This window comes from Ursus arctos, unplaced genomic scaffold (assembly GCF_023065955.2).
Source record: "Ursus arctos isolate Adak ecotype North America unplaced genomic scaffold, UrsArc2.0 scaffold_3, whole genome shotgun sequence".
Lineage (NCBI taxonomy): Eukaryota > Metazoa > Chordata > Mammalia > Carnivora > Ursidae > Ursus > Ursus arctos.
The window spans coordinates 41622799-41637205 of NW_026622985.1; the positions used below are offsets into that span (position 1 = coordinate 41622799).

At 38.8% G+C, this 14407-nt stretch overlaps 1 protein-coding gene across 1 annotated transcript in view; it reads right to left on the reverse strand.

Moving 5' to 3' along the window:
• THSD7A (thrombospondin type 1 domain containing 7A) overlaps positions 1 to 14407 on the reverse strand; it is a 426859-nt gene that overhangs the window by 63182 nt on the left and 349270 nt on the right. Inside the window, exons 10-11 of the mRNA XM_026506586.4 lie at positions 14085 to 14217; positions 12725 to 12828 (exon numbers count right to left, since the gene is read on the reverse strand). Coding sequence (XP_026362371.2) covers positions 12725 to 12828; positions 14085 to 14217 — 237 coding nt within the window. The remainder of the gene's footprint in view (positions 1 to 12724; positions 12829 to 14084; positions 14218 to 14407) is intronic.

Below are 14407 nucleotides of genomic sequence, written 5' to 3' on the forward strand. Positions count from 1 at the left end.
CCTGGGAGACACCACATACCTCTAATATTGTTTATATATCATTGGCTGCTCTAGGATTTCTTTATAGAAGGGTCTTAGTGGCAGCAAATTGGAAGGTTTGGGTGAGGAGGGGACACTTATGGAACCCGTCTTGTATCTGCATTTGCATGGAAAGCATGTTATTTTACTACACTGGAAGCTTGTTGGGATGGCTTTGGGGTGGTTAATGGGGAAAGGGGGGCTGTGTCAAAGTCCCCCATTCAGCTCTGTCTACAAGTTCTTCATACGCACAAATATCAACCATGGATTTAAAAATAAAAAAAAAACTTTTAGCAATCTTTATCATATTAAAATCAAGATTTCTACAATTACATACAGGCTCTAAAAAATGGTCAAAAAATTTTAATTCATATACGATTTCCCCCAAGATATTGTTCTACTGGATTTTTTAAAAATCATGTCATATTTTTATTGCTTATTGAACATAGTCATAAAATTGCTTTAAGTTATCAAGACTCAAAGAAAAAGAGCAAGTGATGTTTTAAAGTCCTCTTTCTGCCATTTTCTCCCATGGTTTTAAAAATCATTCATTCATTTATTGAGGAAGAAGATGAAACATTTAGACCTTGGTCCTAAAAGTGTCTTCCTTGAACTAGCTTACATTGCCCCAGTCAGACTGATTTGCGTGGCCCTTTCAGGTTTATGACCTAGGCTGGAACTTGATCTCTTTCCTGCTCAGGATTCTATTCTCTATCCTGCTCAGGATGACTCAGTCATCATGAAACTAAGGTGAAGGAGCCTGACATTTTGATCCTAAGTTACAGTTAGGGCACCTAGGGTCCCAGGTTAGACCATATTCTCCAGATCTGTATAGTAAAACTTAACACCTAGTGGTAGGGCTCTGTGAGGGGGTGTCTAAAAGGATGTAACAGTTTTCGCAAGGGAAGACTTTCTCTGTGTAGGTGAATACAACTTACCACAACTGGTGCAGGAAAAGTTACCTAACTGTGCAAATGTAGGGGAGTATTCATCTAGTTTTTAGCTAAAGATACGTCTTCATTTAATGTGCACAATTTGTATGAAGAGGACACAGGGGTCCCTGAATTTTAAATACACGAAAACCCAGGAGAGTGAACAATCGTGGCGGTTATGAAAGTTCTGTGACAGGCGACAACAACAAGTGCCCCGAAGAGACTCTCACCACTCGGGAGAGGAGTTGTCTGCTGCTCTGTGTTTATACTACCGGTCTAGTAGCAGTTCTCAAATCAGGCTGGATAGCTTCTGCGAGGTGTCCGTCCCCTTGCCAACCTCAAACATTCTCATTTGTCGGTTGAGGACGGGGTCCTGGCCATGAGCATCTGTTTAAAGGCTCCTTGGTGATTCAAGTATGCAGCAGTGGATCAAGACCACCGCTCCAGCAGGTGATGTGCTTCCACTTGCATCAGAAACAACTGGAAGACTGTTACAGTGGAAGATTCTTGGATTCATTCCAGAACTCCCGAATGAGATTTCTGTGTGTGGGGTCAGAGGATATGTGTTTGTTTGTTGTTGTTGTTTTTCCAAGCTGCTCAGATGTTCCTTATGCATATTTAAGTTTAAGACCCATTAGCTTGAGTAGTTAAGGCACAAGGAAGGGTCTGGCTGAGATCTGGGAGTAAGAATGAAAGTGCCTTGGTACTCAATCACCCTGGCACTGTGCCAAGGTTGAGAAACAATGCCGAGCATGTGCGGATGAACTAAGGGAGCTTTAAACGTGGGACTCAGGGGCTTTGCACAAGCAGTGAACCAAAGGAGCATGTACATAGTTTGGGAGAATGTTAACCCCGGATGGGTGCTGGAGGACTCCCCAGGAAGTGGTATGCTAATGATGTGATTTTGCAATCCGCTGCCACGGGGAGGCAGAGTTGATTCTTTAAACACTGTAAATTTAGTAATCTCTGTGATAGTTTGTGGGCAAAGTTGTCCCAAGGAAGCGCAAGAGGAAGGACTGACAAAGAGGGAGATATTAGATGATTTACTTATCAGGATAGGTAGGAATCTGAAAAAAGACTAATTTGGAAAATAAGAGATTTGACCATATCAGAACTCTATAATAAGAGAAAATACAAAACTAAATCTGGGTTCTTTGAAATAAGACTACTTCTATCTACTCATCCAATTTGACTCTCTGAAAGAGACCTGAAAGGAAATCATTTGAGAAACTAAACGAAATTGCCTTAGGTTCTCCAATAAGGCTCTCTTTCTAAGGTTCTCTCACAAATTTTATTTCAGAATTGCTCTCTCATCACATTAAGTGATGCCAAAAAACCAAGATAAAATAAAACCATCAACAACACCATTCCAGAAACAAGCGAGTTATTTTGTGCAGATCTACACTATTTGCATATATGTGAAGCCCTTTACCCCATATACCTTAAGTATTTCAATTAGTGGAAAAGAAAAAAAAAATTAAATTTCCCATATCTGTTCTCAGAAACCCACACAGCATTCCGCTGCCCTTATCTGAAATTTTAGACAGTGTACTTTGAATGAATTACTCATGTAATGTTATCTAAACAAGTAACAACAGCAATATTTGTACAATATATTGAAAATTTATCATACATCTCAACTTGTTTCTATTCTGACTAAGAGGAAACACAACAATTCAAGCACAGAAATGCAATCTGAAATGAACTTCCTGCTACTAGGGTGAGGAAAATATAAATGCTTGGAAAGGAAACCATCTGGTCTCTCAACTTTATAAACCCTAAAAATCATTTCTAAGATACTGAAAACAGGGTGGTTTTAATCGTAGAAAAGATGCATCATACTAAGCATGGTTTCCTAGCACGCCAGAAAGCTATATACACCCAGACAGTTGCATCCGTATTCACAGGTGGAGGGTGTATGATGATTATGCAAGTTCTCCTTTGGGCTGAGGTCTTGTGAACAAGACGGGCCAAAACCCATGCTGTCCATGCGCTTCATTCACCATGAAAGCTTCTCAGTGAGGTCAGCAAATATCAAAATAATTATTTTAACGTAAAATTCTTTAACTCTATGTTGATTGTATCTGTTTATTTATAATTTTATTTTACTTATATGAGGCATAGCAATTTTTATTTCAGTGTCATGGATGGACTACTTCCAGCAGGCTCAAAGCCTGGGAGACATCCATGTGGCTGCCTTGTGGGTTACATCTGAATTAGGTGAGGCACGCTCAGCCCATCAACACTGAGGGAATGATGGAAAGGTAAGTAAGAGAGTGAGTGTCTTCAACAAATAAATGCTCTGGGAAAGGGAGCTATAGAATTGTTAGATTAAAAGTGACTCAACAAATATTCTAACCAAATGCAATGTGAAGACCTTTATGAACCCTGCTTTGAACAAATTGTGGGCATTTTTGAGACAATGGGGGGAAATTAGACATGGTATGAATATAGATGATATTAAAGAATTATTGTTAGATTTGTTTAGTGTTATAGTAATACTACTGTACTAATACTACTGTTACATTTTAAAAAAATAAAGTATTTATGGACAATATACATCTTATCTGGGAGTTGCTTTAAAATATTCCAGCAAAATCTTTCTAAGTGTGTGAGGAGTGGCAGATGACCAAGAATGGCAACATGCTAAAGACTGCTGAAGCTGAGGGAATGAAGTCCACACTACCAGTGCTCATTATATTTATTAGTCTTTCTATTTCTGTGTCTCTTTGAAACTTCCCATAAATTTAAATAAAAAAATTACTCAGTTGAATAAGTAAAGTCAATTTTAAAATGTTTTCATGTAGGTTGAATTTTGAGCTATGTTCTAAAGAGAAGAATAATCAAGGTTCCTGGAATGAAAGGGAATAGATAACATTGGTTTGAGCTAGAAGGACACGGATATCTGTGTTATGCATATATGACTATGCAAATGGAACGTTACCGACGCAGCCCTGAAGTAAATCTAATAGAATTCCAAATGCAGTTGCTCATCTTCATTTTCTTGAAGAGGAATGAAACTCCCTTATTATTCAGGATGCACAAAAGACAGAGTTCTCTCGGTCTGCAGATTACCCTTCAGCATGCAAGACCATGTCACTGAGTTTGAATAATCAGTGAAAATAAATGACTAGATCTAAAATGTGCACACAGAAGTCCATTACAGGAAACAGAAGAAGATCAATGCCCCAGTGCAGTGAAAGCTGCTGGATTATATGTAAACAAAGAGTTCAAGGAGCTCTGAGACATTATTTATTAAGTTGAGTAAAATTAACATGGTTTACCTCAGAGCAACAGCGTCTGGGTATGTGTTCAATGGACTGAATGCTTAGAGGAGCGATTTTTTCCTATAGTGTTAATGAAAAAAATGGCAAAAGTGAGAACGAATCATGTAGAAATGAAAAAGAAAAAGCTTAATGTGAGTGAAAGCTAGTTACCAAGAGACCTAATTGTGCTTAGAAATAAGACCCAACCCATAAATAATGCAAGAGGGCTCCAGTTGTTTACTGGGTAGATGTAATGATCCCGGGCTTTCTCTGTGTAGAAGAGATTTTCACTGACAAGTTTCCGAAACTACTTTCTAATTACAACTTGTGAGGATAACTCTAGCAGAATGGAAAGAAATGCATTTTTCTTTTTATTGATCCTAAATAGTTACCAACGATTCCCCAATCTCACTGAGGCTAATAATAAATGTGAATATATGTCAAAGTCTTGAATGAGGACTTACTAGGGAGTAATAATCAGCTCCCAGTGGAGTAGCTCAGATGAGGGACAGAGAAGGGCTAACTAACCACATCACAACAAACGCCACACCGAGGAACGACCCTATACAGAGCACGGTGTCAAGCTTATTTTATGAGCTATTTCAAAAACAGCACATGCTAATAATAATGTTATGACAGGGCCCTCACAGAGATATAAAACAAAACCAAACTCTCCACATCAACTAGGATGCTCATATTCACAGGAAATAAGAGCAAACCATTTAAATTTAGAAATAATTCTAGAAGTTTTTAAAAAAATAGCTTTGTAACTAAAAAGTAGCATTGTAAATTTGTAAAACTATTAGTGGTAACTAATATGTATATTAGCCAAAAAGTGTTTTACAATCATGTCTCTGCAAAATTTCTTTAAAGCAAGTTCCTTTGCTCTTTGAGTTACGTTGAGCATGGCTCTTTCCTACCTCATTTTTGATCCACTTTCATTCTTTTTCTTTTCATTGCATAATAATCTCTGAAAATCAACACATTCATGTGAATTACTGAGATAAATTAACCTAGATATTCTGGGCCTAACCTTGACACCGCTTCTAAAATGCAATATTTTAAAAAGAACAAAGTGGGCCAGAGTTTAAGTAAAGGAATGATGCCAAGGGTATCAATAGAGCTTAAGCCACTTAATTTTAAGCACAAGATTTAAACATATTTGCTCACAAAAATATAACTGCATAAATTATAGTTAAATACTTACATTTCACATCATTTAGATTTAATTCTCGTAGAGGGAGAATTAGAACTTCCTTTTCCCCCCAAGACTTTCCTTTATAAACTTTTAAACCAACAGATGATGTAGGATGAGTACTTTTGGGACCAGGAGGGTCCCTGCCATATGTTATAGCATGTTATCAAAGGGTTTTTTGTGTTTTTTTTTTTTTTTTTTCTCTTTTTTGCGATCTATTTGAGAATGCATCTGAATCATACTGGCTTCCACATAAAGAGACTGATGCCAGATCTTGGTGACAGGTCAACCCTAAGAATTATTAACCATACACCCATCTAATTTGCAGGAAGTACACTTGGCAGGAGACAGCATGAAGATCAACAAAGTGTTTGAACAAGAGCAAATCTGAAGTTATTTTATGAAACTCAGCATCTCACCTATGATACGTTTACATCATACTCATGGTATAAATGTGTCATAAGGTAATAAACACTGGAATAATACATATACATTTTAAGTAGCAGTGATTGACATTGCCCCTCAGGGCAGACACAGAGAAAAAAATAATTAAATTATCCAAAACTGTCATTATTATGAGCCATGTATTTAGTTTTGACTACATCTCTAATGGTAAGTCTAGCTGCAGCTATATGGCCAAGTTTCAATGATATAATCATTGACTCATATGCTATAAGTTAGCCTTCTAAGCACCATCCAAACTGTAGACATGTGAGCAGAGAGAAAAGACAGTAGAAATTACCATTCTATTTAAAGTTTATACACAAGTGACTCAAGTAGTATGAAACAAATAAATATAAGCTGTGTATTCACCTAGAAATAGAATGTGAACGTAATTTCATGTTATTTCCATTTATTTATTGACAATATTATAGGAAAGGTGTCTATTTTAAAGGCCCTCTAAAATTTCCCTATAACATTTAAGAATGATTCCAGTTTGAAAGTTGCCAAATCTGCTCACATTCTTCTTTAAAATATCTCTCCTTTATTTCTTATACCTTTAGAATAAAATTTCTTGGACCATACCATTCTCAATATCCAAAGCCTTGCTAAAATTCTTCATTGTTTCTAATTTCCTATTGCAACAATATTCCTTCTCCCTCTCCTCCTCTCTTGCCCACCCCCCCCTTCTAGTATTCAAATCCTCCTGAGTGTGTCCCTTTGCCTCCAACTCACTGACAGGAACTACAGGCAAACTCCTCAATTCACTGTTCCCCGCACATACAGATTTTATTTTGTGCCTTTTTGCTTTCGTCATCCTAGATTTAAATGTCATTTCCTCTGTCACTATGCCCTATTGGTGGTTACCTCTTTTTATCTTTTCTTAATTCTTTAGTGGTTCTTCTGTATACACATTACTAATGTATTACTAATATGCTTAAAACCTGAATCATGTATACCCATTGAATATTACCTACCATAAGAAATAAGTGAAAACAATTTATTATATACTTTTATTCTCTTGACAGTCTGGGCCCACCATCTAGGCAACATGTAGCATGTATTCAACAAATATTTGTTTTATAAAAGAATGCATTGTACTGAATGATATTCAGCAGTTTGAACTGGCTTTTAGGGACTGGACTTAACCTGTTCCCACAGCTTTCTGAGAGAGCTAGTATCCACAAACTTACCGCTGTGTACAGTGGAAAGGAATTTTTTCCCCCAAGACACTGGCCTTTCTTTATTGCTATGGACTGAACTGTGTCCCTGGAAATTCAGGTCTGAACCCCCAATGTGCTCGCATTTGGAGATGTAGCGTTCGGGAGGTAATCAGGCGGAGATGAGGTCATGAGGGTGGGGTCCTCACGATGAGGTTAGTGCCCTCAGAAGGAGAGACCAGAGAGCTTACTATCTCCCTCTCTCTACCATGTGAGGACATAGCTAAAAAGCAATCATCTGCAAGTCAGAAAGAGAGATCTTACCAGAAGCGGAATTAGCCAGCAGCCTGATTTGAACTTTTCCAGCCTCCAGACTGTGAGATATAAATTTCTCTGCTTAAGCTACCCAGTCTATAGAGTTTTGCGATAGCAGCCTAAGAAGACTGATACAGCTATCAGCACCAAGTTTTAAGCACTTATTTTATAGAGGATTTCTAATGCTTTTATTGATACACTTGATAAACTTAAGGAAAATATCCTGTTTTATAGCAGAGTAGCTAATTCAATTTAGAGAAGACTGTGATTCTGGGAATGCTTGATACAAAATTTTCCTTCACCATTATTTTACTTTTCCTTTAAACTGTAATGGGATTGGGTCATAAATAAACATGTTCCAAAGTTTCAGAGCATATCAATTTTCTTTTAAAGCTCTTTATGCTCTGATGTAATACTTCTGAAAGCATTTTCACATAGTTCTGAAATATAGAGAACGTAGACTTGGTCAAGACTGCATTTACTTGATTGGAGTAGAATCTCCCTATATTCTTCCATTCGTGTCATTTTAACCCATTTCTGGGTAAGGCTGATTCTCACTCATTTGCTTTATAGTGAGTGTCGATGCGGGGATGGTAAGCAGTTACAGTCACTTGTTAGTTAAAGAGACTCTGGGACCATAATTGCTTCCCAAATCCTTTGCAGTGTATCAACACAGACAATTCTTACAATTGGAACAATTATGCTATTAATAGCAAATATGAAAGTCTGTCCGTAATGGCCATTTTATTGTTAACCGTTGGCTAAAAGTAGGTGTAGGTGACTGGAAAAGAGAAGACTTAGGATGGCTGGCTGGTAAGCTGGTTAAAGAGAATTTAGAGGTCTATTGCTCTACTACTGTGCAAGGTTCAAGTCATTTGAGCCAATCTGAATCATAATAGGTGGCCTTGTAAGATTCTGCTGAGTGCTGCATACTGTATGAGACACACACATTCTGTCCTTTCTACGCATACTTAGCAAATGAACTCTTACTGTCCAGTTCTTGGGTATGATTTATCAGCTTCTAGACAGGGGGATTAGGAGGGTTTTCTCGCTTGTCTTCAATAGCCCAGGTATTATCTGCTTTCACCTTTCACTCTTCTTTAAAAAATCTACTGATAAAGTTTGAGAGTCAAAGTTTCATTTCTCACACTGTTTCATCCTAAAGGTGCATATTCTACTACTGTGACAGTGTTTAAAGCCCACTGCTCTTATACCTAAAATCGTTCCTTTAATGTTGAATTGAATGGAAAGATGTCTTCCCAAGTGACCAGATAAACTTCAGGGGTTCGCTGATCCTACTGAGTAATGACTACTTAGTACTACTAGAAGTTGTGACTCTATTCTTGATTATCTGGCTTCAGAGTTTAGATCGGGGGTTCAGCAAACTTTTTCTGTAAAGCACTAGATAGTAAATATTTTTTGCTCTGTGGGTCATATGGTTTCTGTCACAACCTGCTCAACTTGGCCTCATTATCATGGAAGCAGCCATAGGCCATAGGGAAAGAAATGGGTGCACTTGTGTTCCAATAAACCTTTAGATGCAAAAAAGTAGAACAACAACAAAAACAAACAAAAAAATACTCAGGCTGCGGGTTAGACTGGGTGCACAGACCACTGTTTGCTGACAGCTGGTCTAGACCAAGAGTTTGACAAAAGCCATGCGATCAGCATTTTTATCTTAGAATCAGAGAATGCTAAAGTTAGCAATCCCACAGATTAGCTCATATGGTGTCATTTCCGACCCAAGCAAGGGAATAGTGATTTAAAGCTAATGTCATTAAAGTTCTTTAGGTAAAAAGGAATGCTTAAAGAGTATACAAATGTGAACAGATCAGAGAAAAAAGAAACCTATTAATGGGAAAACACAATAACCACCTCTCTCCTGTACAATATCTTGTAGAGATCTTAGCTTCTCCTGCGGCTTCATCAAATCCTTTCACAGAAACGCTACCCAATTTCTATCTGCTGTCCAAAGCTATCTCTAGAGTGACATTCCTACATTTCAATGTGTACCTGGATATTTCCAGTTGGCTCCCCTGCCATCATCTCTAATGCACCAATATTACAACTACTCTCAAGCTGAAAATATTGGAGTTAAAGAACCATATGATCATCTTTGAGTCACTTATTTCTATCTCTGCTTCTACAGTTTGCCACTAAGTCTTAAAGTTATTTTCCTTTACTGCATGTTGAAAATCCACTTATTTTTGCCCATTCCCCCTACTGTGGTTCCAGTCTGAGCCCCTATTACTTCAGCCTCATATTGCTACAACCCTGTGCTAGCTGGCATCCAGACCCACACGTCTATCATTCTAGTTTATTCTGTACATGCTGACAGATAAAACAGTGCTTTCACTAGGTCCTCGTTCCCACCACTTATTGAACGAGGCCTAAAATACTGATCCTGACATTTATAGCCTTCCACAAAATCACCCCAGGCTCTAGCTCCCATTTCTGGGGCTTCAACCTACCCAATTTTCTGTGAACACTTTTAATGTTTTTGTTTTTCTTTCCCCAAATACTGAGCTTGTATAATTGATCTTATTTTCTCAACTTGCTATTTAATTCTAATATTATAGTACAAGCAAAGTCCCAGCACATCCTTTAGGTCTTTCGTCAGTGCTTTAGCTTCAAATGATCGCTTTGCAATGGATCAGTTTCAGTCTTTAACTCCTACTGGTTGGGTTACGTTACCGGTGATCTCGTTTCCCTAACTGAATGTAAGCTCCCTGAACATAGGCCTCCTTTGCTGACATTCATGGCTCTTTCTACACAGTATTCTGAATTCAATCACAGTTGAATGAGTGACTGGAACGAGAAAGTCTGACATATGAGAGAAAACAGGGGGTAGCTTCTCTGTAGTCTTTGCGGATTGATCTTAATCCTTACCATATAATTATTTCAATCATAAAAAAAACCCCAAAACCCAGTATGAGTTGGCATTTTAGTCTCTGATCAGATAAGAACAAAGATGAAAATAGCAAGAATCTGACAGGTCAATCATGCAGAGTTCTGAAAACAGCCATGACCATCAAAGGAAGAAAATTCTGCCTTTTTGCCACTAGCAAAGATATTTCTGTACTCTTAATTTTCCTCATTTCATGTTTCTGTAAGAATATAGGCTCTAAGAAAAAGCATCTTTAATCTCCCAAGGCAACAAAGAAAAAGGCTATCTTCATATGGAAGTCAAAGGGGTTCTTCTGAATGTATTCTGTATTTATGCAGAAATGATTGGTTATAATGCAACTTTTTTTTCCCAGATATCCTGAGAATAGAAGAGATCGATATGCCAAGATGAGAAAACATTATTTAAGTACAGGCAGAGGAAGAGGCACCAGTAACAGGAAACCAAGAATGGAACAGTGAGAAAGGCAGGAGAAAGTAGCGCTGAGGAAGCTAGAGGAAGCTCCCCCTTTCATGCTGGCAGTGGGTCAGAGTATCAGATACTATGAAGCAGACGCCCAGGAGGAGGGATGAACAGAGGTTTTCAGTTGGAAATGAGACAGTTGCCAGTAATCACAGAAAGAACAGTTTTTATGCAGATTGCATGTCGAAAACCAAAAGGCCCGTGTTAATATTGTTGCTTTTACACCTACTACGACCTCTATGCACATTCCCTGGGGCCATGATCTAACAGGAAGGCGGAAGGAATTAACACTGAAGGAAGACTTAATATGTACAAAGCACTGTGGGGATCATTATGTTCTCAGCCTCCGAGGGAGGACATGAATGAACCACAGTTGTGCAGTGGTTAAGGAATAATTTGGAACTGAAGCTGTTTCACACTTTTGTTGTTTTACCATATCTCAGGTTTCCTCCCATGCTATTCTATAAAGATGTGGCTTTCATCTGCTTTACCTAACTTCATTTCACACTTTGATCCCTGGGCATTATCTGTGCATAGATTGCAGAATATGAAAATTGGAAAAATTCTGAAAGATCATTTGGTCCAACCCTCTTTTTTTTTTTTCATTTAAATTAACTGAGACCCAGGAAAGTGAAGGGATGAGCAAGGCTCACCCTGTGTTAGTGAAAGAACTAGACTAAAACTCATGTTTCCTGATTCCCAAACTCAAGCCTATTTCATTATAAACTCTACACAGGGCCCGAGTTGCATGCAACTGTATGCCTGACTCAAGAGGAATGAGCAAGGTAGAACGAGAAGCTCCTGTATCACTAAATTTCTCAACGAATGGTTTGAAATGGGGAGAATGACTTGCAATTCTAAGTACCTGAGTCTCTCTAACTGTAACAGGAGATAGTGATGTTTTCACCATAGCTGATGGGAGGATAAATAAGGAAAATTAAGCATATGAAATAAAATTCTAAAAATCACTAGGTAGTTACTATTATTTATAAACTAAAACTTAGGTTTTCAAATAAAGATTTCTAAAAGGACGATGATAAAAATAGAAGATGTTTACCAAAAAGAAGCTATTTTTCTCAAGTTAAAAAAGCAACCTTTTCACTGTCAAGGATCAAAATCAACAAAGACTGGAATTCTGTATGTTCAGACTTCTGCATCATCACCACGTACATAACTACAAATGAGGGGGCAAAATACGTTTTTATTAATTAAAAAAAAAGGTGGCTGTGTATTTCATTACATGTTCAGCTACATTTTAAGTATGCAGTAGGAACTACATGCTCAAAGTCAATAGAAGTAAAAGCAATCATGTTCTCTAAAGGCTGAACTTGCCACAAGTATCAACAACATGCTCCAAAGCTTGGAATGTATTAACCACAGTATCTAGTAAATAACCACACTACCCAGTAAATGTTGGAAACGTTTCTGTCACTCATTTCTGCAAGATTCCATGTTCTCTAGTAGAGCAGACAGATTGCAGTCTGAGTAAATAAATCTGCCATTTGAGAATCAGTACTGAATATGGACAGGATTGGGTACAGCCATGGCAACATTAGGAATGTCACTGCTGAGAATTTCTGGAAAGTTAACCAATTATAGTACATTACATGCATGCACATACCTAGTTCATATGGATGGGCAAAGCTATAAGGATCTTATTGACTATGAGGGTGACAAGCAAACCACTATGGAAGGCCACCCTCCAAAAACTAACCAAAAAATCCCAAACAAGCTGCAGGGTACCATACAGTCATAACCTTCTCAAGAACTTGCTTTGATTATCTTCTAAATATGAATGAGGGAAAAATTCAACCAGAGGAGTTCTAGGCTCCTGTCAAAGAACAAAGGACACAATTGAAAAGGATGGGTCTCCGTGTCGCCCTGTTAGGTGGAACAGGCGGAAGCAGATCGACGTCTGCCGCTTTGTTCCCCAAGCATGGCATCCGAGCGACGAACTCATCAAGCTAGCGGCTAAGGGAGTGACGCTGGAGAAAGGAAGAGCGAATCAAGTGTGGAACGGAGCTTCCCACCTCTCGCCTGGCGTCCGGGCCCGCAGCCTTCCTGCGCTCCGGGGCTGGCCTGCCGCACGCTCCACGGGACTAACTGGCACCGGCGCCATTTGTGAGTCTTCCACCTGCAGGGAAACAGCAGAAGCTCATAGGGAGGAGGCGAAATGCCCGCCAAGCCACGGAGAGACGGTGGCGTGGAAACACGACTTTGACCACTGCACGTGGGAATTTATTTCACAATGCTCAGTCCTATGTAAATGTAACTTAGATCTCTATCAAGAAGTTGTAGAAAGCAGCATTAAATATACAAGGACTTTCCATGGCCACGGAGACAAGAGTTCATCATTGTCAATTTCTATAGAAACGAATTCTATAGATTCATTCAGCCTTTTTTTTTTTTAATTGAAGTATAGGTGATACTTGTCACTTTTTTTTTTAATTAGGACCGCCATCGGATGTAGCAGATAGCATTAGAAGTGATGCATTCCATTTCAATAACATATGTTTGTTTTATATTCAAGGTATGAAACTGTATTCGAGTCATGAGGCTTCTGTATGGTATCTTTTGGTTAGCATTGTAGGGGTAACTCCGAAACTGCAATTACAATACATTTTACAAAAACAAATCTCCCAAATAAATAAGTTTGGGGCTGACAGTCGTCAGTCAGTGTTCAGAGTAAACATACATTTCTACTGTTTGTCATATCAGAATTAAATACAGAGAAAATAAGATGGCAAATTTGCCATCAGATGCATCTTAAGCCATTTTGTGATCACATGTTCCATCAGTTAATGCCGTAATACATCATCTGTCATCAGACTGCAATTACGTACCACATCAAGTTTCAATTAGGTGCTTTCTTTTAAAAGTTACGAGAAAAAAGTTCCCTAATAATTATCAAGATGGTGATATATAGCTTAAATAACCTGAATTTTCCTTGAGGTGGCCACAAACGAACAGCACGGGCCTCTGATGAGCATCACTGAAATAAAGATGTCATTTTGTGAACCAGAATGCCAGCATTTACGAGGAACAGGAATGCATAGGCTATTCCTCTACCAGGAGAAGAACTGCTTATGTGTTTCATAATTATTACCATTTCTCTGAAATCCTTATAGCTTATATCACCATAAGACATGTCCCCCAATCCCTGGAGCTAGTGATACAGTTTCGAAATTTACACAAGTATTTGTCCCCCTGGAGATAATTTCGGTAGCAGGACAGCTCCCCTAAAGAGGCAAGAGATGGCACACACAGCCATAACCAGTGCCAACACCACCGAGCCCGCGGGATGGTCGTTGGCTCTCTTTTCTCATCGTCGGAAAGAAAACGTATTTGCTCAGTGCATTGCTTACAACGGTTTTTCTGTAACCCCGTTACCTGTAGCTCTGGCACACTTGAGGGGCCTCACAGACTTTCTCCTCATAGAGCGGGTCCGTGCAGTCCCTGCCTCCGTTGGCTGGCAGCTGGATGATGACCCGGTGCCGAGACTGCTTTCTGACTCCGGAGTCCCCTGGAAGGAGGCAGCTGTTTAACTGCTGTACCCTGCACTGATAATACCATCTCCAAATACCAGCCTGTGTGAAGAAATTACATTGCTTCCAGCTATATGTGCTCTGACATCCCTGAACGAGAGGCCTCATCTAGTCTAATCATTTTCTAAATTCTCCAGACCCTTATATGGAGAGCCCGATCAATTTACA